The sequence below is a fragment of the Mesoplodon mirus genome, assembly GCF_964341445.2.
Source record: "Mesoplodon mirus genome assembly, chromosome: 3".
Taxonomy (NCBI): Eukaryota; Metazoa; Chordata; class Mammalia; order Artiodactyla; family Ziphiidae; genus Mesoplodon; species Mesoplodon mirus.
This window is the reverse complement of record NC_138978.1, coordinates 79,322,935-79,347,865: the sequence shown is the minus strand read 5'-3', so window position 1 is coordinate 79,347,865 and position 24,931 is coordinate 79,322,935. Positions and strand designations below refer to the sequence as shown.

At 35.7% G+C, this 24,931-nt stretch overlaps 1 protein-coding gene across 3 annotated transcripts in view; it reads left to right on the top strand.

The window, feature by feature from the left end:
• Window positions 1-24,931, top strand: part of COL24A1 (collagen type XXIV alpha 1 chain) — a 389,096-nt gene that overhangs the window by 112,001 nt on the left and 252,164 nt on the right. For all 3 annotated transcript variants that reach the window (XM_082612777.1, XM_082612779.1, XM_082612778.1), the window contains exons 15-19: window positions 11,700-11,753; window positions 11,830-11,874; window positions 12,123-12,176; window positions 12,451-12,504; window positions 16,830-16,883. In XM_082612777.1, coding sequence (XP_082468903.1) covers window positions 11,700-11,753; window positions 11,830-11,874; window positions 12,123-12,176; window positions 12,451-12,504; window positions 16,830-16,883 — 261 coding nt within the window. The remainder of the gene's footprint in view (window positions 1-11,699; window positions 11,754-11,829; window positions 11,875-12,122; window positions 12,177-12,450; window positions 12,505-16,829; window positions 16,884-24,931) is intronic.

Below are 24,931 nucleotides of genomic sequence, written 5' to 3'. Positions count from 1 at the left end.
TTTGCCTGTGAAGCCATCTGGTCCTGGACCTTTGTTTTTTGGAAGATTTTTAATTACAGTTTTAATTTCATTACTTGTGATAGGTCTGTTTGTATTTTCTAATTCTCCGTGGTTCTGTCTTGGAAAATTGTACCTTTCCAAGTATTTGTCCATTTCTTCGTGGTTGTCCATTTTATTGGCATATAGTTGTTTGTAGTAGTCTCTTATCATCCTTTGTATTTCTGTGGTGTCACTTATGATTTCTCCTTTTTCATTTATAATTTTATTGATTTCCATCCTCTCTATTTTTCTTGATGAGTCTGGCTAGATGTTATCAATTTTGTTTATCTTCTCAAAGAACCAGCTTTTAGTTTTATTGATTGTTGCTATTGTTTTCTTCATTTCTATTGCATTTATTTCTGCTCTGAAGTTTATGATTTCTTTCCTTCTACTGACTTTGGGTTTTCCTTGTTCATTCTCTAGTTGTTTTAAGTGTAGGGTTAGATTGTTTATTTGAGATTTTTCTTGTTTCTTGGTGAGATTGAATTGCTATAAACTTCCCTCTTAGAGCTGCTTTTGCTGTGTCCCATAGGTTTTGGGTCATTGTGTTTTAGTTATCATTTGTTTCTATGTATTTTTTTATTTCTTCTTTGTTTTCTTCAGTGATCTCTTGGTTATTTAGTAGCACACTGTTTAGCCTCCATGTATTTGTGTGTTTTACAGCTTTTTTTTTTTCCTGTAATTGATTTCCAGTCTCATAGCATTGTGGTCAGAAAAAATGCTTGATATGATTTCACTTTTCTTAAATTTTCAGAGGCTTGATTTGTGACCAGGGTGTGGCCTATCCTGGAGAATGTTCCTTGTGCACTTGAGAAGAAAGTGTATTCTGCCACTTTTGGGTGGAATGTTCTATAAATATCAATTAAATCTATCTGGTCTATTGTGTCATTTAAAGCTTGTGTTTCCTTATTTACCTTCTGTTTGGATGATCTGTCCATTGGTGAAAGTGGGGTGTTGTTAAAGTCCCCTACCATTATTGTGTTACTGTCAATTTCTCCTTTCATGGTTGTTAACATATGCCTTATGTATTGAGGTGCTCCTATGCTGGGTGCATAAACATTTATAATTGTTACATCTTCTTGGATTGATGCTTTGATCATTATGTAGTATCCCTCATCTCTTGTAACAGTCTTTATTTTAAAGTCTGTTTTATCTGATAGGATTATCGCTATTCCAGCTTTCTTTTGATTTCCATTTGCATGGAATATCTTTTTCCATCCCCTCACTTTCATTCTGTATGTGTCCCTAGATCTGAAGTGGGTCTCTCGTAGACAGCATATATATGGGCCTTGTTTTTGTATCTGTTCAGCATGTCTGTGTCTTTTGGTTGGAGCATTTAATCCATTTACATTCAAGGTTATTATCAATATGTATGTTCCTATTACCATTTTCTTAATTGTTTTGGGTTTGTTTTTATGGGTCTTTTTCTTCTGTTGTGTTTCCTCCTAGAGAAGTTTCTTTAGCATTTATTGTAAAGCTGGTTTGATGGTGCTGAATTCTCTTAGCTTTTGCTTGTTTGAAAAGCTTTTGATTTCTCTGTCAAATCTGAATGAGATCCTTGCTGGGTAGTGTAATCTTGGTTGTAGGTTTTTCTCTTTCATCATTTCAAGTATATCCTGCCACTCCCTTCTGGCCTGCAGAGTTTCTGCTGAAAAATCAGCTGATAACCTTATGGGGTTTCCTTTGTATATTATTTTTTGTTTTCCCCTTTCTGCTTTTAATATTTTTTCTTTGAATTTAATTTTTGGTAGTTTGATTAATATGTGTCTTGGTGTGTTTCTCCTAGGGTTTATCCTGTATGGGACTCTCTGCACTTCCTGGACTTGGCTGACTGTTTCCTTTCCCATGTTAAGGAAGTTTTCGACTATACTCTCTTCAAATATTTTCTCAGACCCTTTCTTTTTCTCTTCTTCTTCTGTGACCCCTATAATTCGAATGTTTATGCATTTAGTGTTGTTCCAGAGGTCTCTGAGATTGTCTTCAATTCTTTTCATTCTTTTTTCTTTTGTTCTGCTCCTAGGCAGTTATTTCCACCATTTCATCTTCTAGCTCAGTTATTCCTTCTTCTGCCTCAGTTATACTGTTATTGATTCCTTCTGGTGTATTTTTCATTTCACTTATTGTTATTCATCTCAGTTTGTTCTTTTAGGTCTTCTGGTCTTTGCTAAACATTTCTTGTATTTTCTTGGTCCATGCCTCCATTCTATTTCTGAGAGTCTGGATCATCTTTACTATCATTACTCTAAATTCCTTTTCAGTTAGATTGCTATTTCCTCTTCATTTATTTGGTCTTTGTTCCTTCATCTGTGACATATTTTTTTGCCGTCTCATTTTTTTTTTTTTTTTTTTTTTTGGTGAGTTGTATTGTTTTCCTGTCTTACTGGTTGTTTGCTCTGAGTCTTCCAACACTGGTGTTTTTGAGCTGTTGGGTAAAACTGGGTATTGGTGCTGAGATGAGGACCTCTGGCAGACCTCACTCCAATGAATATTCCCTGGGGTCTGAGGTTCTCTGTTAGTCCAGTGGTTCACACTTGGAGCTCCCATCCCAGGAGCTTCGGCCCAAACCCCAGCTCATGAACCAAGGTCCCGCAAGCTGCAAAGGGCAGAAAAAACAAAGGGGGGAAATAATAACAAAGTGAAAAATAAAATTAGAGGAGGATACTAACAGATATGTTAGAAAGAATATAAAAATAAAAATATACTTAAAACAACAACCGGAAGGTAAAACAGAACCAGAGTAGTAAAAAAAAAAAAAAAAAAAAAAAAAAGGAAAAACAAGGAAAAAAAGAAAAAGGTGGAAAAGACCTTGGCTATCGATGTTGGAGAGCGGGGCCTATGCTTAGGATCCACAGGGTTTGAAAAGGCCCTGTGGGGGGTGGGGGTGGGGCTTAGGCTCTACAGAACAGAAGGGGCCCAGATGTGCCTCCTGCCTCTGGTGTCAGAGGGTGGGGGACCCCACTTGCTATCCCAGCTGGCTTCCTGGGTTCCAGTGGGCAGGGTGGTCGCCCTCCGCTCCTCTCCTGCTCTTCTGGTCCTGGAGGGTGCCTCCTGCTTGTCTCTCCTGCTCTCCCTCCTATACCCCGAGGACCCACGTGGCCTTGACCTCCTGTTCTCCCTGGCCTCCCTCCTATGCCCCCAGGAGCAATGAGGCCCACAGGGGGCCTCTGAAGGCATAAGACCTGGCCTTTGAGAGCTGGGCAGACTTCCCCAGTCGATTGGGAAGGGGATACACTGTGCATGCTCCCCCGTGATCTGAGCCCCCAAGGGTCCCTCCAGCATGGGAACCCCTCCCCCCTCTCAGCCAACCGTAGGGGCACTGGTCCTTTCCGGCCTCCACTTCTACTGCCCCCTCAGTCCCGCCACATCCTACTGGTTCGCTTGGGGGTTCCACCAATCTCCTTGGACGTCAGGGTCCACCACCAGCATCTGGCAGGTGGCCTACTTGTGGGGAGACACGATCTCTCTGACTTCCCACACCACCATCTTGACTCCGCCCTGAATATGTTTTTTGATACCTTCTGAAACTTACTATTTTGTGATTTTTCAGAGTCACTAAAAAGTAAAATAGCATATTGTGCATACAAAGTACATTCATCTGTACATGCCAGACTATGCACAGTAATATATTTACTGAAACAAAAATTTAGGATATTGTGTATAGAAAAAATAACAGGACAATAAAGAAATATTTGTTTGTTTGTTTTTAAGATATTCCTTTCCATTCCTTACATGAATTTTTGCTGTATAATTTCCACACAGAGACATTTATTGTATTTTTTTAACATCTTTATTGGGGTAAAATTGGTTTACAATGTTGTGTTAGTTTCTGCTGTATAACAAAATGAATCAGCTATATGTATACATATATCCACGTATATCCCCTCCCTCTTGTGCCTCCCTCCCACCCTCCCTATGCAACCCCTCTAGGTGGTAACAAAGCACCGAGCTGATCTCCCTGTGCTATGCGGCTGCTTCCCACTAGCTATCTGTTTTACATTTGGTAGTGTATATATGTCAGTGCTACTCTCTCACTTTGTCGCAGCTTACCCTTCCCCCTCCCTGTGTTCTCAAGTCCATTCTCTACATCTGCATCTTTATTTATGTCCTGCCCTGAGGTCCGTCAGAATGATTTTTTTTTTAGATTCCATATATATGTGTTAGCATACTGTATTTGTTTTTCTCTTTCTGACTTACTTCACTCTGTATGACAGATTCTAGGTCCATCCACATCTCTACAGATGACCTAATTTAGTTCCTTTTTATGGCTGAGTAATATTCCATTGTGTTCACATACCACATCTTTATCCATTCATCTGTCGTTGGACATTTAGGTTGTTTCCATGTCCTGGCTATTGTAAATAGTGCTGCAATGAACATTGGGGTGCATGTGTCCTTTTGAATTATGTTTTTTTCAGGGTATAGGCCCAGTAGTGGGATTGCTGGGTCATATGTTAGTTCTAGTTTTAGTTTTTTAAGGAACCTCCATACTGTTCTCCATAGAGGCTGTATCAATTTACATTCCCACCAACAGTGCAAGAGGGTTCCCTTTTCTCCACACCCTCTCCAGCATTTACTGTTTGTAGATTTTTTGATAATGGCCATTCTGACCGGTGTGAGGTGATACCTCATTGTGGTTTTGATTTGCATTTCTCTAATGATTAGTGATGTTGAGCATCCTTCATGTGTTTGCTGGCCATCTCTATGTCTTCTTTGGAGAAATGTCTATTTAGATCTTACTCCCATATTTGGATTGGGTTGTTTGTTTTTCGATATTGGTCTGTATGAGCTGCTTGTATATTTTAGAGATTAATCCTTTGTCAGTTGCTTCATTTGCAAATATTTTTCCCATTCTGAGGGTTGTCTTTTCATCTTGTTTATGGTTTCCTTTGCTGGAAAAAGCTCTTAAGTTTCATTAGGTACCATTTGTTTCTTTGTATTTTTATTTCCATATCTCTAGCAGGTGGGTCAGAAAGGATCTTGTTGTGATTTATGTCATAGAGTGCTCTGCCTATGTTTTCCTCTAAGAGTTTTATAGTGTCTGGCCTTAAATTTAGGTCTTTAATCCATTTTGAGTTTATTTTTGTGTATGGTGATAGGAAGTGTTCTAATTTCATTCTTTTGCATGTAGCTGTGCAGTTTTCCCATCACCACTTATTGAAGAGGCTGTCTTTTCTCCATTGTATATTCTTGCTTCCTTTATCAAAGATAAGGTGACAGTATGTGCGTGGGTTTATTTCTGGGCTTTCTATCCTGTTCCATTGATCTATCTTTCTGTTTTTGTGCCAATACCATACTGTCTTGATTACTGTAACTTTGTAGTATAGTCTGAAATCTGGGAGCCTGATTCCTCCAGATCCATTTTTCTTTCTCAAGGTTACTTTGGCTCTTCAGGGTCTTTTGTGTTTCCATACAAATTGTGAAATTTTTTGTTCTAGTTCTGTGAAATGCCATTGGTAGTTTGATAGGGATTGCATTGAATCTGTAGATTGCTTTAGATAGTATAGTCATTTTTACAGTATTGATTCTTCCAATCCAAGAACATGGTATATCTCTCAATCTGTTTGTCTCATCTTTAATTTCTTTCATCAGCGTTTTATAGTGTTCTGCATACAGGTCTTCTGTCTCCTTATGTTCGTTTATTCCTAGGTATTTTATTCTTTTTCTTGCAATGGTAAATGGGAGTGTTTCCTTATTTTCTTTTTCAGATTTTTTATCATTACTGTATAGGGATGCAAGGGATTTCTGTGCATTAATTTTGTATCCTGCTACTTTACCAAATTCATTGATTAGCTCTAGTAGTCTTCTGGTAGCATGTTTAGGATTTTCTATACAAAGTATCATGTCATCTGCAAAAAAGTGACAGTTTTACTTCTTCTTTTCCATTTTGGATTCTTTTTATTTCATTTTCTTCTCTGATCACTGTGGCTAAAACTTCTGAAACTATATTGAATAATAGTGGTGAGAGTGGGCAACCTTGTCTTGTTCCTGATTTTAGAGGAAATGGTTTCAGTTTTTCACCATTGAGAATGATGTTGGCCATGGGTTTGTCATATATGGCCTTTATTATGTTGAGCTAGCTTCCCTCTGTGCCTACTTTCTGGAGAATTTTTATCATAAATGGGTGTTGAATTTTGTCAAAAGTTTTTTCTGCATCTATTGAGATGATCATATGGTTTTTCTCCTTCAATTTGTTAATATGGTGTATCACATTGATTGATTAGCATATACTGAAGAATCCTTGCATTCCTGGGATAAACCCCACTTGATCATGGTGTATGATCCTTTTAATGTGCTGTTGGATTATGTTTGCTAGTATTTTGTTGAGGATTTTTGCATCTGTGTTCATCAGTGGAATTAGCCTGTAGTTTTCTTTTTTTGTGACATCTTTATCTGATTTTGGTATCAGGGTGCTGGTGGCCTCGTAGAAATAGTTTGGGAGTGTTCCTTCCTCTGCTGTATTTTAGAATACTTTGAGAAGGATAGGTGATAGCTCTTCTCTGAATGTTTGATAGAATTCCCCTGTGAATCTATCTTGTCCTGGGCTTTTGTTTGTTGGAAGATTTTTAGTCATAGTCTCAATTACAGTGCTTGAGATTAGTCTGTTTATATTTTCTATTTCTTCCTGGTTCAGTCTTGGAAGGGTGTGCTTTTCTAAGAATTTGTGCATTTCTTCCAGGTTGTCCATTTTATTGGCATAGAGTTGATTGTAGTAATCTTTCATGATCCTTTGTATTTCTGCAGAATCAGTTCTTACTTCTTCTTTTTCATTTCTAATTCTATTGATTTGAGTGTTCTCCCTTTTCTGAGTAGTGGTTTATCAGTTTTGTTTATCTTCCCAAATATCCAGCTTTTAGTTTTATTCACTTTGCTATTGTTTCCTTCATTTCTTTCTCATTTATTTCTGATCTTTATGATTTCTTTCCTTCTATTGACTTTGGGTTTTCTTTGTTCTTCTTTCTCTAATTGCTTTAGGTGTAAGGTGAGGTTGTTTATTTGAGATGTTTCTTGTTTCCTGAGGTAGGATTGTATAGCTCTAAACTTCTCTCTTAGAACTGCTTTTGCTGCATCCCATAGGTTTTGGGTCATCATGTTTCCATTGTCATTTGTTTCTACGTATTTTTTGATATCCTCTTTTATTTCTTCAGTGATCTCTTGGCTATTTAGTATTGTATTGTTTAGCTTTGATGGGTTTGTATTATTTACAGTTTTTTTTCCTGTAATTGTGTTGTTGTAGGAAAAGATACTTGATACAATTTCAATTTTCTTATATGTACCAAGGCTTATTTTGTGACCCAAGATATGATCTATCCTGGAGAATGTTCCTTGAGCACTTGAGAAGAAAGTGTATTCTGTTGTTTTTGGTGGAATGTCCTACAAATATCAGTTAAGTCCATCTGGTCTAATGTATAATTTAAAGCTTGTTTTTCCTTATTTATTTTCATTTTGGATGATCTGTCCATTTCTGGAACTGGGGTGTTAAAGTCCCTTTCTATTACAGTGTTACTGTCGATTTCCCCTTTTATGGCTGTTAGCATTTGCCTTATGTATTGAGGTGCTCCTATGTTGGGTGCATAAATATTCATAATTGATATATCTTCTTCTTGGACTGATTCCTTGATAACTATGTCATATCCTTCTTTGTTCTTTATAACAGTCTTTATTTTAAAGTCTATTTTGTCTGATATGAGTATTGCTACTCCAGTTTCTTTTGACTTCCATTTGCATGGAATATCTTTTTCCATCCCCTCACTTTCAGTCTGTATGTGTCCCTAGTTCTCAAGTCAGTCTCTTGTAGACAGTATATATACATGTCTTGTTTTTGTATCCATTCAGCCAGTCAGTATGTTTTGGTTGGAGCAATTAAACCATTTACATTTAAGGTAATTATCGATATGTATGTTCCTATTACCATTTCCTTAATTGTTTTGGGTTTGTTTTTGTTTGTCTTTTCCTTCTCTTGTGTTTACCACCTAGAGAAGTTCCTTTAGCATTTGTTGTAAAACTGGTTTGGTGGTGCTCTTAACTTTTGCTTGTTTGTAAAGGTTTTAATTTCTCCGTGGAATCTGAATGAGATCCTTGCTGGGTAGAGTAATCTTGGTTGTAGGTTTTTCCCTTTTGTCACTTTAAATATGTCCTGCCACTCCCTGCTGGCTTGCGGAGTCTCTGCTGAAAGTTCGGCTGTTAACCTTATGGGAAGTCCCTTCTATATATATATTTTTTGCTTGTCCCTTGTTGCTTTTAATATCTTTTCTTTGTATTTAATTTTTGATAGTTTGATTAATATGTGTGTTGGCATGTTTCTCCTTGGATTTCTCCTGTATGGGACTCTCTGCACTTCCTGGAGTTGATCGACTATTTCCTTTCCCCTGTTAAGGAGGTTTGCAAGTATACTCTCCTCAAATATTTTCTCAGACCCTTTCTTTTTCTCTTCTTCTTCTTCTGTGACCCCTATAATTCGAATGTTGGTGCATATAATGTTGTCCCAGAGGTCTCTGAGACTGTCCTCAATTCTTTTCATTCTTTTTTCTTTACTCTGCTCTGTGGTAGTTATGTCACAATTTTATCTTCCAGGTCACTTATCTGGTCTTCTGCCTCAGTTATTCTGCTATTGATTCCTTCTGGAGAATTTTTAATTTCATTTATTTTGTTGTTCAACATTGTTTGTTTGCTCTTTAATTCTTCTAGGTCCTTGTTAAATGCTTTTTGTATTTTCTCCATTCTACTTCCAAGATTTTGGATCATCTTTATTTTCATTATTCTGAATTCTTTTTCTGGTAGACTGCCTATTTCCTCTTCATTTGTTAGGTCTGGTGGGTTTTTACCTTGCTCCTTCATCTGCTGCATATGTCTCTTTCTTCTCATTTTGTTTAACTTACTGTATTGGGCATCTCCTTTTCACAGGCTGCAGGTTCTAGTTCCTGTTGTTTTTGGTATCTGCCCCCTAGTTGTGAGGTTGGTTCAGTGGTTTGTGTAGGCTTCCTGGCAGAGGGGACTGGTCCCTGTTTTCTGGTGGGTGGGTCTGGATCTTGTTCTTCTGGTGGACAGGGCCGCATCCAGTGGTGAATTTTGGGGTATCTGTGGACTTAGTATGACTTTAGGTGGCCTCTCTGCTAGTAGGTGGGGTTGTGTTCTGGTCTTGCTGGTTGTTTGGTGTGGCGCATCCAGCACTGGAGCTTGCTGGCCGTTGGTTGGAGCTAGGTCTTAGTGTTTACACCGAGATCTCTGAGAGAGCTCTCACCGAGTGATATTACTTGGGGCTAGGAGGTCTCTGGTGGTCCAGTGTCCTGGACTCGGTCTCCCACCTTGGAGGCTCATACCTGACACCTGGCTGGAGCACCAAGACCCTGCCACCGACATGGGTCAGATGAAAAAGAAGAAAAAAGAAGGGGAAAAAAAAGAAAAATGCACAAACAATAGAACCGCAAACCAAATGGTAAAAGTAAAACTAAACAGACAAAGTCACACAAATGAACATATACACACACTCATAAGAAGAAAACAACAGCAACAACAAAAAATGAACAGTCAGAACCCTAGGACAAATGGTAAAAGCAAACCTAAATAGACAAAACCATACAAAGAAACATACACATACACACTATAGACCAGGGCTTCAGAATATTTCGTCCTTTTCCAAACTTCTCTCTTGTCCTCTGTGAAAGGACTTCAAGGTCATTGTGCTTAGACTTTGATTCTCAGCCTGCAGTGGAATCATGTGGGAATCTTGAACCGATGCTGGGCCTCACTGGGGAGGAATCAAATCAGAAAATCTGGGGTGAGGCCCAGCACGAAACTGCTTTAAAGCTTCCCACCCAACTCCACCAGTCTCCGGAGGCAAGAGCCCTGTATTTTTTAAACTATCATAAGTTTTAAAGCTATGAACTTTGAATAAACTAGCCATTGTAATTATAAGAATAATTATTTCCTATTGATAGAATTTGTCAATGATGTATTAATACTGCATATCTGTTCATTAAGTTGGAAAGTATTACTCTGCCTCTCGCAGTCTCATGTATTTCAGGCTTACACATGTTGGAAATATATAGTAGTTATATTTCACAGACTTTAAGACTCACCCCAAAGTAAAGATGTCATATTTTCCGTTCTGAAATTTGTAGTTATATAAATGTGGACTATTAGAAATGTGCCATTATGTCAGGACGTAGACCTCTGGAAATCAGTTTTAAATTTATTTTTGAAGTTGATCACTTCCTCCAGTGTTCATTCCATAATTTATTTAAAAACTATTTTGTGCCAGTTATTATTTTGGGTCAGAGATATTTTAAAAAATGAATAAAACATGCTTCTGCTCTCATGTAATGCACAGATTAGGAAAACAGAAAAAAGAAAACAAAAAACCAAAAACAGGGCAGTATACTCAGTACTGTAAGAAGAAGGACGTTCCAGTAGTGGTAACTGTATCTTCAAAGGGTTGGAGCACGTGGTAAGAGAGAGCATGTTCAGAGGCTAGAACACAGACCATTGTGTCTAGAATGTTGGGTTTGGAGGAGGAAGAAGTCAAAGGAGAGTAGGGACGAATGGAAGGACATGAGACTGAAAGGGTTGATGGAAAACTAGTAGTAAGGGCTTGGGATGCTATCCTAAGAAATTTGGATTACAACTAAAAAGGGCAACATTTTCATCGTTGCTGCAAATACACCTTTAAAAGTTCCTTAACACTTGGAAAGCATGAAATGGAGGTTTAAAGCAACTCGGTATTTGCAGATGAAGGATGATATGTTAGCCAGGCACAGAGAGGTTGCAAGAGAAAGAAGGAAAATGAAGGCATCAATAACACAAAAATTTAGTGGGCTCCAAACAATCAAGAGATTTCCACTATTTTTTAAAATTTTACTTTCGAAAACCCTTATAAGTTGTCCTTTACATTCTAAGATGACATATTAAAGAAGTTTTTCTAGGTCTGTTGCTTGCAGGAGATGATAGTGGTAGTTAATGTTTTTGAGTAATCTTGCTTTGGAGCATTAAATTGAAAACGTTGACATTGGTGTCTATGTCCCTTTCATGTTTGTTTCCTCAACACTACTATACAACACTACAATGTTTGTTACATATTATGCTCAATAAATATTAAATGATGAATGAATGAGAGAAACCCAGAAGAGCAGAGCCTTTTGTTTACTACTCAGTTCCCTAAAATTATAGTAAATTTTATTGTCTGCAAGTTGTAAGTCATGAAATAAAATCATTGGAATGCCTGGCACATAGTAACTTCCCAATAAATGTTTGCTTAATAAATGGGTGAAAGAAAAATCTAAGACAATCAAATGAAGTGTTTATTGAATACTTCCTGGGAACATGGCACTAAAGTTTTTCCCCTATCATCAAGATATTATCTCTCTGGAGAAATACTTCAAAATGAATGGTGTGGGTAGTAAGTATTATAGGAGCTCAAGGAAGGGAAGGAGGCTCGTGGACAAGATCCGTATGAGTAGGCTTCAGGAAACAGGATAGACCTCATTAAAATTTGAATGATTGGTATGATTTATAAATGTGAAAAGGAAAAGAAGTTGTTGAAGAATAAGGCATGTGTGGGAGCCTAGTGAGATGGACCACCATCTGGGTTAATTAAGTTTACCATGTTCTCTTTTTAATTCTAGTTGGGTGCTCAAGGATGCCTTTCTTTTCTTATTGCTTTTCAGGGCAGTGTTGGCCCTATGGGACCAGTTGGACCTTCTGGAATCCCTGGCCCAATGGTATGTTTCTATTTTTATAATGGATATTTCACTTTGATTTTTCTATGATGTCACAAAGTATCACTTTCTTTTTTAGGGTCTTTTGGGGAATAAGGGCCTACCTGGAATCAAAGGTGATAAGGTGATTTAAATATTTACATTGTCATAGAGATGATTTCTTATCACATTTACTTTTCTTTTGAATCCACACAACTTATAAAATACTTGTTTTAAAAAATATGGGATCTAATCTGTACTATCAATTATATAATTTTTCTCAGAAGTAGGAAAAATAGAGAAATAAACTCTTGTATAACTAGTATTTGCCTTCTTATAACATTGCCACATTTGCATTGCTTAAGTGTCTTCACGTGAAATTGTGCTCTCCAGGGTGAACAAGGCATTGTGGGAGAGCCAGGAGAACCAGGGTATCCTGGAGACAAGGTAATGTTTTTACTGTTAATTTTATATAAATACAACAAAAGCCAGTGAAAATGTATAAATTCTTTAAAAAGAAAGGAGTACTGATATTTTAATCACTGATTATATATTTTTTAGGATATGGTATCAATATGGTTTTACAAGTCTTGTTTAAAGCAGTTTTCTCAATTATTTTGGAATAATTCCATGAATTTTTTTATTAATTTGTAAATAGAGGCATATCTGCCTTCTGTCATATAATAGTTTTTGTCTTCACTGTACTGTTCTTTTCTTTTAGGGCGCTAGGGGTTTTCCTGGACCACCAGGGATGAGAGGAAAGCCAGGACCTTCAGTAGGTTTGAACTTTTGGTTTGCTCTTTCTGATTCATAGAGTACACACTATGGCATGAGTCTGGAAACCTGTTGTTGTTTGTGGACTGTAAGAAGTAGGATGTAAGACTACCAGTGTGGTGTTTATCTCTCCACTTTTAGAATATAGCTAATCCTTGAAGTTTTTAGCTAACATTCCATAGATTATTGAATCTCACCCTCCTCACCCCACCCCATCCCAGGCCAAAGCCAAATTTCTGTGAGCCTTAAAGATCTTGGTTGATCTATTATAGACAGTATTTAAACTAAGCAGTAGATTTGAAGTCAGAAAATATAAGGCACCTTAAATAATATTTTAATTTATCCAGATATGTTTCATTAAGGAAACATTCGGAAGAAAAAATAGCATGTCACACTCTCTTATGGGCCCAAATATTCTAGTCCCTTGTCTTTTTTTAACCTTTGACCATCAATTAATTGAAATAAAAAGATACCGTGTATTGTAGTTAACTTGAAGCCCAAGAAGCTATAAAACTAAAGTTACTGAATAATTAAAAACATTTAAATGAAAAATGGTTAAAACATGAGTTAAAGGTATTTATCTGCATATTAAAAATCATAATAATTATTATAGCTAACATTTACTGAGTGCTTACAAAGTGCCAGGTGCTCTTCTAAGGTCTATACATCTAATTTAATCCTTAAAACAATCATATGAAGTTGGGACTATTATTATTCCTATTTTACCAATTATGGAAACTGAGACACAGAGAGTTAAATAACTTGCCCAAGGTCCCATAGTTAGTTAGTAGCCACCTGGGCAAACCTAGGAAATCACATATGTCAGAGCCCATGCACTTAGCCACTGTGCCATAGTGTTCTGGGCTTTAATGTTTTAAGATTGTTTTAGGGTTTTAATATTGATTACAACTCTGTGAAGGTGATTGTAGATACAAAAACTTAGATACAAAATCATAATTTATTAATATAACATGAAAGAGTGTTGTTTTCCCAAGCAATTCATCATGTTCCCTCTAACTCCACCGTCTCATCTTTGGATTGTTTATTTTTGCATCAAAGGAAGCAGCATTAAGTTACGTAACTTTACATACACCATTCTTTATGACTTCTAACATTGACAGCATTTCATATACATTTCCCAGGAATTATTTAATCCAAAGAACAATTGTTGGCATCTATTTATCTAATGACATGTTGGTGGTGCGTTTTGCCTTAACTAGTTTTCACTCAGTCAGCCATCCACCCAGACTTGTGCCGTGGTGTTGAATCTCAGAAGGGGCACGAGTATAGGTCAAGCTAACAAAAAGCTTCTATTTCTCGAGGATGATTCTAAACCACGTAAAAGGAACTTTCAATATCTGCAGTGATTGACCCTTCTTATACCTTCATTTTTTTCTAATGTGAGGGTTTTCTAACTTTTGATAACAGCAAAAAGAAGTGGTATGACACATTTTCTAAGGTCAATACTCAGTAATAAATAATTTATATTATTCTCTTACACTTTGTAATTAATTACTTGAGAAAACCAGAGTCAAATATCATGCTTATATAAGGTAAACCTTTTTAATGTCTTCCTTACTCTTTGATTCAATTTATATTGATAACATGTTTATTAGGGTGGGAGAGGGGAATTGCTGGTCTGAATAACATGTAGATTTTAGTTCCAGCCCTGACACTGACCTGCTGTGACCTTGGACATTTAAACACCATGGTATCCAGTTTCTCATGTTTAAAATGAAAGTCAGTCTATATCATATGTAAAGTTCCTTGCAGCTCTGTGACTCTTTAATCCTCTCTTAGTAATAATGCTTACCAACGTTGCTCTAAACTAAAGCAAAGACAGCCTGTTTTACCTTTAGCACATTGTCTTAAAACCTTACTTTTTTTTTTTCCTGGAATCACCAGAAACTCTAATGTGGTTCTTTAAGGCAGTGATGCAGGGAACATGAAATGGTGAGCATGAGGCTTTTGCTTGCTCGTGTTATACCTTTTTTGTACTATTATAATAAAAATATTTTAATGTCAGCAGGGATTAGTTTGGTAGGAAACAGTTGGCTATTTTTTGTTTTTTTTTAATCAGATCTTCAAAATATACATACTTTGGACTGAAGATAGGATAGAGACTTATGAATTAATATTTATGAGATGGCGTTGCCTTTAGACTTTTACTTTATTTATCACTTGTTTCTATCTATTTTTAGAAAAAATTGTAGTTGTTTGACTTTCCTCATTATGGAAGAAGACACCTGTTTAATGAAAAATTACATACACAATATCAGTAATCATATTAAAAATAAATCATACAAGTTAGTGCCTATCTAAATCATTTGTTTACTATCATGCAAAGAAAGCCAAAGTCATAAGAATGTCTTTCTTATTTTATATCTCCTACTTTTGGTTTTCTGTTATATAAAATGTTGGTATCACTGATACTGTTTCCAAATGGATCTAAGTTATAACATAAAAGAATGTTTTCAAGATAAAAGAATGTCCTGATCCAGAAGGATTTTAACATTCTGGAATAGGGAAGCTTTTAATCTGCAAGTATTTAAAAACTAGAGGAAACTACCAATCTGAAGTTGTTAAGAAATATTATTTTTTAAAAAGAGAAAATAAATACAATTATGTCCTTTCCATTGTTTTTTTAGCTAGAAGTTGCTGTCATTTGTAGAAGTTTACTTTTAATCATTATTCAATTCTCTAAAAGTTACTTGAAAACTCAGTTTTTATAAAGGAGAATTGACATTCAAGGAAACTTGCCATTGAAGTTTTTCAAAATGAAAATTTTTCTGAAGGATGAATAAAATTATTCCACAATTTATATTTTTAAATATCAGGTTGTCAATCAACTTTTCTGAAAACAAAGGCCTAGTGTATGCTGATTTTTCCTCAAGCTTGTAAATTTAGTGTCTTGTTTAGATTTTGCCACTAGAGGGCCTCAGTGAGAACTTCATCTCTACCTCTTGGAGGTAATATTCATTTAAGAATTTAACTCCCTTAGATACTGATTATGATGGAGTATGATGGATTATAATTTTGTTTATTTAGGGGAACTTCAGTGAATTTCTGCATAATACTTTATTACTTTTCTCTAGATTTGGTTGCAGTAGTTGTATTGTGTACTGTTTAACTCCAGATACTCTAGCTTTCTACAAGACTGAATTTAGTACATATGGAAAACTGTGCTTTACTTCTTGGAAAGTGGATAAACCCATATTATATATAAAATTTTATGTATAAAAAATGCAAGCAATTTTATGTATTCTGAGACCTATTTAAGTCAAATTTAAAGCTCACATAGAAATTTAATATGACAAATAATGAATTCAAGATTTTTTATGAAAACAAGGGTATCAGACTACCGGCCTTTCCTGTTCTGTAGTTTCCTCTCTTGAGAGCATCACCAGCCCTCTCTAATAGCAGGCTTTTACCCACTTCTCTTTCCACGGACCTTCTTCTCCAGCCCTGATTTCACACTGTTAGCCTGAATGTCAGAAAATGGCTGCAGAGTTATTGAAACTGAATCCTCAGAAGTTTAGTTAAAGGATTAAAGCAATCTAGGAATTCTAGGTATCATCCAGGAGAGGAGAGAGGATGTGAAGGGAAGGATTAATGGTTATAAAATTGATTAACATTTAATGAGTACTTTCTATGTGCTAGGCACTGTGCTTAACACTTATACATTTATTGTCTCATTTAATCCTTATAATGACTCTGTAAGAATGTTACTACTGTTGTTATTATTCCTGTTTTATTGGTGAGAAAACTGAGGCTGAGAGAGATTAAGCAACAAGGATTTAAATCCAGGTGATTCTTAATTACAAAATCAGGCCCCTTATAGTTATCAAAGGAGAAAGGAATTTTCAGAGACAATCAGAGGACCCTGGCTCTTTATGGAAACAGTTCTTCATCTAGAGTTCCCTACTTTAAGTCAAAGTTTACTGTCTTATCTCTGGGTAACACATACCCACACACACAATTTTTTTCCTTGATTTGATTTCCATTAATTTGTTTGTAGCCCTAACATTTAGGAGTGTATATATATATATATATATATATATATATATATATATATATATATATATGGACACATATCTCTATATAATAAGTTTTCTACAATGATGGTTATAAATTAAGTCTTTCTGAATAGTCATTAAAACGTTGGCATATTATTATATACTGAGTGTTGTTTGCCAGAAAGTCATTACAACTTTGTGTGGCATAATATATTTAGTGCTTTTTGCTTACCATATGTTTCCTTTTTAAATCATATTTATTAAATTAATGTTTATACTTTGATTTCTCCCACCCACCCCCACGTTTTAGGGCCAAACAGGTAACCCAGGACCCCAAGGACCATCTGGCTCTCGAGGACCAGAGGTAAAATGTTGGTGGGGATATAATTAATTTAAATAAATATAGAAATTAAACTTGATTAGTAAAACATGCTTTTAGGTAATAGGTTTAAGAAAGATTCTCTTTAAAGTTTATATCTAATCGGACTAAATTTTTTCTGTTATGTCAGAAGGTATGCAACAGTGATCTCTAGAAAATAGAAAAGGTATTAGCTACATTATAGTCCTGGTTAGGTCACAGCTGATTTATTTGTTCTGCACAACGACTACTAATAACACATGCTTGGAGCAATCAAATTTCAGGACCTAAACGCCATTGAATTTTTAATGCAGAATGCTTCCAATTTTTAAATATGCATATATCATTTGGATCTCATATTCTAGAATAAATACAATTAAGTCTGTAGCACATATATCAGATTTGCTTGTATATTTGAAATTCTTACTTTGGCTTAATGCTTGATGTAGAGGGGCTTTTTCTTAAGACTACATAGGACATGAGCTTCTGAGATGAAACATTTAAGTTCTTTAAAAAAAATCATTTTATGAGTCAAAGATATACGACATAGAGATAAAGCTTCTGGAGCTCACCCTAGTTCAAAAATATAAACCAAAACATATGCATACATAAACATATAAATAGACATTCACATCTGATCCAGAGTCATAGATGCAGCATTAACAGTGAGAAAGTGAATTTGGCTTCACAATAAATAAATCAGAGCAATAAAGTCCCCATAGTGTCAAAGCAGTAGGCATAGTTTCTAGGAATAGTACCATCCTGGTGTTTTCTCCCTCTCTTTGTAAACTGTAAGGTCTATTTCTTATTCCACAGCTGTCTTTCGGGGTTGGCTGATTTCTTTAGCAAATATCTATTCTTATTGTCTAATTTAAAAACGTATTGGATGTTGATAGTTCAAAAATCTAAAAAACTACATTGTATCTACTTTTAATAATAGAGAGGTAATAGGAGGTAAAATACAGCAATGTATTGATGTCATCATTCTGGGAAGAAGGAAATTGTTTTGAGTAATAAAATGATAATTAACAAAGTAGTAATTAACAGATTAATATAACTTTATCTTTTATGAGCCTGCATTCATTTAATCATTTGTCATGAAAACCTTCCTGGAATGAATCATATTTACCTGTGTTCTCATACTGAGGATACAGAACCTAATTTATCTTTTATTATCTTTAAAGGTTAATTTTATGAACATGGATTATTCTGTTGTAATTTTAGTTATAGATGGTATGTGTCCTAGGAAGGACTGTGTCATCTCCTTGTTATCAGTATGGTTTTGGATCATTTTCTTTTTTATATATAAAGCCAGGTTAAAGGATGCATGGGCCATGTTTTTACTTATTACTTAATTTTCCAAAATTTTTTTTCCTCTGTTGCCTTTGAGATTTTATGATTTGCAGTCATGATTCAAAACATTGCCTCATTGTCTTTGACTCCTGCAAGGTAGTAAGCCCTAACCTATGCCCATTCTTCCTCTTTACCTATTTTAAATTTTTTGATGGGGCTAAAGATTTAACCTGTATTCTCTCAATAATTGGTGCCAGGCTGTTTTGGGAAATGGGGCCTAATCCAAAGATCATAACTTCTTCTTGATCATAAGAATATAAGATGTAGGATATCATATATGAGGCAACAGCTCTATTTAAATACTTCTTGACATTAGGCTTTTAATAGAATTGTATGTCTAAGAATTTAAAATAGCATGTTTAACAGTATATCAAGCCTAAAAAGTTTCTACTTGCACAGTAGATGAATTTTCTCAGGTAAAGGATCTTATATGTTGTACTGTATTTTGACTTTATCCTGTAGACAGTGATCAAAGATTTTTAATCAAAGGAATGAACTTATCAGACATGCATTTCAACATATAAGTGGTAGAAGGAGTAAAGATAAAAGAGAAGGAGAGAGGGAGAGATGACAAGACTAAGGCTGCTTGGGAGTATAATGCAAGGCCAAGGGATTAATGATGAGGGCCTGTAATAATAGAGAGGAAAAGGTGGCTTCAAGAAATAATTAGGAAATATAATTCACAGCAGTTGAATCACTCAGTTCAGTTCATTCAGCTTGTGTGAGAGAGGAATAAAAGACAAATTTAATAATTTTTGCTTGAACAGTTATGTAGAATGTAGATCACCATTCTAAAAATAGAGAATAAAAAAGAAGGAGGAGGATACTTAGGGTAGGTGGAGATAATGTTTTGGTTTTGATTTTGTTAGGGCTGAAGTGCCTATAGGACATACAGGAAATTAGTCTCATAAGTGTATAGAAAATTGTATACCTGACACTCAAAAGAGTGAACTAGAGATACATGTTTGTATAGTCATCCCCATAAAGCTATTAGATGACTCAATTGTAATAGATAAAATAATTTAGGCTTTATAAAACAAGGTTTGAAAATACTACACCTGGACCCTCAACTCCAGAAGGCTATATTCTCTGTTTACAGTGCAATTAAGTTTTAAATTGACAGTATTAAGAGCAGTAAAATAAACTTTGGTAACTTAAAAACATCATGAGAAGAAAAAAATCACAATGGAAATTAGAAAATATTTAGAATTAAGTAACAAATCACTATAAAATCTAGTGTTGTACCTAAAGCAGCACCTAGAGGGAAATTCACAGACGTCAGTGCATTTCTCTAAAAAGCAAGGAAGATCAAGAATAAATAAGTTATGCATAGCACAAGTGTAGGGATTTGTTTTAAAAGGAAAAAGATGTTGAAAAAGGTCAAATAGGATAGAGTCTGTGTTCTCTGTAAGTAGGATACTAAATCCCAAGAGTGGAAGAAAGGTGTGCATGCAGAAGGAGGGCGCTCAGAGTTCTCTGAGGACTAAGCAGGGAAGGGAACCAGGGACTAGTAACAATTTCTGACTTGCGTTAAAAACTCAGCTGAGGCTGAAAAACCTTTTCCCCAAAATACAGCCACAAAGTTCAGTACAGTTCATTAGAACCGAATTGCAAACTTGAGTCTCAACTTTCTACTGGGCAAAACAATGAAACATGGTCAGTTATATGCTTTTCTTCTCCCTTGGATAAAAACATATCACTTGTACAAAAGAAGGGCAACAATTCATGGTATTGTGTGATTTCCATATTTGAGTATAGATTGCTATTATAATGTCAAAGTAAAATCCAGTAAAAGTAATCCTATTAGAGACCAAAATGATGGTCCTAGGTATATACTTCTGTGATAGCTTTTGCTAATTATTGGGTGATGAAAGGCTTAAGTTAATATCTGGAAAGTACAGTGCTTTTGAGATATCTTCTGAATGAGAATTGAGGAGTTAGCCTGAGTACCTTGAGCAAATCACTTGGAGTTTTTTTATTGTGAATATTGTAATATATATGTTTAATTTTATCTTTTCCTAAATGGCTTATCAATTGTCCCAGAACCATTTGTTAAGCAATTTGTCTTTGCTTCAGTGATTTTAAGATGCCACCCCTATCATATAGTACATTTCCATGGTTATTGGGTCTGTGTCTGGACTTTGTTTTCTATTTCACTTGAATGGTTGTCTATTCCTGTGCAATTGTCACATTATTTTAATGAGAGAAGCTTTATGGTATTTTTTAACTTTATTGAGAAGTAATTGGGAATAATCAACCAATATAATTGCATATATAAAAGTGTACAATGTGATGATTTGATATATATTGTGGAATTATTACCAAGATCAAGATAACACATCCATCACCTCACATAGTTAATTCTTTTAAATTTTTAAAAAAAATCTTATAGGGGTATAGTTGATTTACAATGTTCTGTTAGTTTCAGGTGTACAACAAAGTGAATCAGTTATATATATATATATATATATATATATATATATATATATATATATATATATATATATATATATATATATATATATATATATATATATCCTATGTTTTTCCCTGTGCTATACAGTAGGTCCTTATTAGTTATCTGTTTTACATATAGTAATGTGTATATGTCAATCCCAACCTCCCAGTTTTATGCCTCCCCACTTTTCCCCCAGGTAACCATAAGATTGTTTTCTACACCTGTTACTCTATTTCTGTTTTGTAAATAAGTTCATTTGTACCATTTTTTTAGATTCCACATATAAGCGATATCATACGATATTTGTCCTTCTCTGACTTATTGCCCTCAGTATGACAGTCTCTAGGTCCATCCCTGTCACTGCAACTGGCATTATTTTGTTCTTTTTAATGACTGAGTAATATTCCATTGTATATTTGTACCACATCTTTATGTATTCATCCATATGTAGATGGACATTTAGGTTGCTTCCATGTCCTGGCTATTGTAAATAGTGCTGCAACGAACATTGGGGTGCATGTATGTTTTTGAATTATGTTTTTCTCCAGGTATATGCCCAGAAGTGGGATTGCTGGATCATATGGTAGCTCTATTTGTAGCTTTTTAAGGAACCTTCATACTGTTCTCCATAGTGGTTGTATCAATTTACATTCCAGCCAACAGTGTAGAAGGGTTCCCTTTTCTCTACACCTTCTCCAGCATTTGTTCTTTATAGATTTTTTGATAATGGCCATTCTGACTGGTGTGAGGTGATACCTCATTGTAGTTTTGATTTGCATTTCTCTCATAACTTGTTATATTGAGCATCTTATCATGTGCTTTTTGGCCATCTGTATGTCTTCTTTGGAGAAATGTCTATTTAGATCTTCCATCCATTTTTTGATTGGGCTGGGGTTTCTTTGTTTTTATTGAGCTGCATGAGCTGTGTGTATATTTTGGAGATTAATCCCTTCTCAGTTGCTTCATATGCAAATATTTTCTCCCATTCTGAGCATTGTCTTTTTGTTTTGTTTATGGTTTCCTTTGTTGTGCAATAAATTTTTTGTGGTGAGAATGCTTAAGATCTACTCTTAGCAACCTTCAAGTATATAATACATTTTTTTTTTTTTTTTTTGGCGGTACATGGGCCTCTCACTGTTGTGGCCTCTCCCATTGTGGAGCACAGGCCCCGGACGTGCAGGCTCAGGGGCCATGGCTCACGGGCCCAGCCGCTCCGCGGCATGTGGGATCTTCCCGGACTGGGGCATGAACCCGTGTCCCCTGCATTGGCAGGTGGACTCCCAACCACTGCGCCAGCAGGGAAGCCCTTACATATCTTTTTTAACTATAGTAATGATGCTGTACATTAGATCCTTCTCAGAACTTACTCTTCTTATAGCTGAACATTTGTATCCTTTGACCTCCATCACCCCATTTCCTCACCCCATAGCCTCTGGCAACAACCATTCTATTATCTGTTTCTATAAAATTGACTTTTTTTAGATTCCATATATAAGTGATAACATACAATATTTGTCTTTCTCTGGATTATTTCACTTAGCTTAATGCCCTCTGGATTTGTTCACGTTGTTGGAAATGACAAGATTTCATTCTTTTTTATAGCTGAATAATATTTTTCTGTGTTTGTATTTATCACATTTGTGAGATATATATATGATATATACAGATATGATATAATGATATTTACATTTTCTTTATACATTCATCTGTCGAAGAACATTTAAGTTGTTTCCATACCTTGGCTATTGTGAATAATGCTGCAATGAACATGGGGGTGCATATATCTTATAGAGTTAGTGTTTTCATTTTCATTGGGTAAATACCAAGAAGTGGAATTTCTGGATCATATGGTACTTCTATTCTTAAGTTTGGGGGGAACTTTCTTTCTGTTTTCCTTAGTGGCTGTAACAATTTATATTACCACCAACAGTGCACACAACTGTTCTCTTTTCCACATTCTTGCCAACACTTGCTATTTTTTGTCTTCTTGATAATAGCTATTTTAACAGATATAAGGTGACATCTCATTGTAGTTTTTTTGTTTGTTTGTTGTTGTTTTTTGTTTGTTTTTTATTAGTTTCTGCTTTATAACAAAGTGAATCAGTTATACATATACATCTGTTCCCACATCCCTTCCCTCATGCATCTCCCTCCTTCCCACCCTCCCCATCCCACCCCTCCAGGCGGTCACAAAGCACCGAGCTGATCTCCCTGTGCTCTGCGGCTGCTTCCCACTATCTATCTACCTTACGTTTGGTACTGTATATATGTCCATGCCTCTCTTTCGCTTTGTCACAGCTTACCCTTCCCCCTCCCCATATCCTCAAGTCCATTCTCAAGTAGGTCTGTGTCTTTATTCCCGTTTTACCCCTAGGTTCTTCATGACATTTTTTTTAATTCCATATATATGTGTTAGCATACGGTATTTGTCTTTCTCTTTCTGACTTACTTCACTCTGTATGACAGACTCTAGGTCTATCCACCTCATTACAAATAGCTCAGTTTCGTTTCTTTTTATGGCTGAGTAATATTCCATTGTATATATGTGCCACATCTTCTTTATCCATTCATCTGATGATGGACACTTAGGTTGTTTCCAGCTCCGGGCTATTGTGAATAGAGCTGCAATGAACATTTTGGTACATGTCTCTTTTTGAATTATGGTTTTCTCAGGGTATATGCCTAGTAGTGGGATTGCTGGGTCATATGGTACTTCTATGTGTAGTTTTTTAAGGAACCTCCATACTGTTCTCCATAGTGGCTGTACCAATTCACATTCCCACCAGCAGTGCAAGAGTGTTCCCTTTTCTCCACACCCTCTCCAGCATTTATTGTTTCTAGATTTCTTGATGATGGCCATTCTGACTGGTGTGAGATGATATCTCATTGTAGTTTTGATTTGCATTTCTCTAATGATTAATGATGTTGAACATTCTTTCATGTGTTTGTTGGCAGTCTGTATATCTTCTTTGGAGAAATGCCTATTTAAGTCTTCTGCCCATTTTTGGATTGGGTTGTTTGTTTTTTTGCTATTGAGCTGCATGGGCTGTTTATAAATTTTGGAGAGTAATCCTTTGTCAGTTGCTTCATTTGCAAATATTTTCTCCCATTCTGAGGGTTGTCTTTTGGTCTTGTTTATGGTTTCCTTTGCTGTGCAAAAGCTTTGAAGTTTCATTAGGTCCCATTTGTTTATCTTTGTTTTTATTTCCATTTCTCTAGGAGGTGGGTCCAAAAGGATCTTGCTGTGATTTATGTCATAGAGTGTTCTGCCTATGTTTTCCTCTAAGAGTTTGATAGTTTCTGGCCTTACATTTAGGTCTTTAATCCATTTTGAGCTTATTTTTGTGTATGGTGTTAGGGAATGATCTAATCTCATACTTTTACATGTCCCTGTCCAGTTTTCCCAGCACCACTTATTGAAGAGACTGTCCTTTCTCCACTGTACATTCCTGCCTCCTTTATCAAAGATAAGGTGACCATATGTCCGTGGGTTTATCTCTGGGCTTTCTATCCTGTTCCATTGATCTATCTTTCTGTTTTTATGCCAGTACCACACTGTCTTGATTACTGTAGCTTTGTAGTATAGTCTGAAGTCAGGGAGCCTGATTCCTCCAGCTCCGTTTTTCGTTCTCAAGATTGCTTTGGCTATTTGGGGTCTTTTGTTTTTCCAAACAAATTTTGAAATTTTTTGTTCTAGTTCTGTGAAAAATGCCAGTGGTAGTTTGATAGGGATTGCATTGAATCTGTAGATTGCTTTGGGTAGTAGAGTCATTTTCACAATATTGATTCTTCCAATCCAGGAGCATGGTATATCTCTCCATCTATTTGTATCATCTTTAATTTCTTTCATCAGTGTCTTATAATTTTCTGCATACAGGTCTTTTGTCTCCTTAGGTAGGTTTATTCCTAGATATTTTATTCTTTTTGTTGCAATGGTAAATGGGAGTGTTTTCTTGATTTCATTTTCAGATTTTTCATCATTAGTGTACAGGAATGCCAGAGATTTCTGTGCATTAATTTTGTATCCTGCTACTTTACCAAATTCATTGATTAGCTCTAGTAGTTTTCTGGTAGCATCTTTAGGATTCTCTATGTATAGTATCATGTCATCTGCAAACAGTGACCGCTTTACTTCTTCTTTTCCAATTTGGATTCCTTTTATTTCCTTTTCTTCTCTGATTGCTGTGGCTAAAACTTCCAAAACTATGTTGAATAAGAGTGGTGAGAGTGGACACCCTTGTCT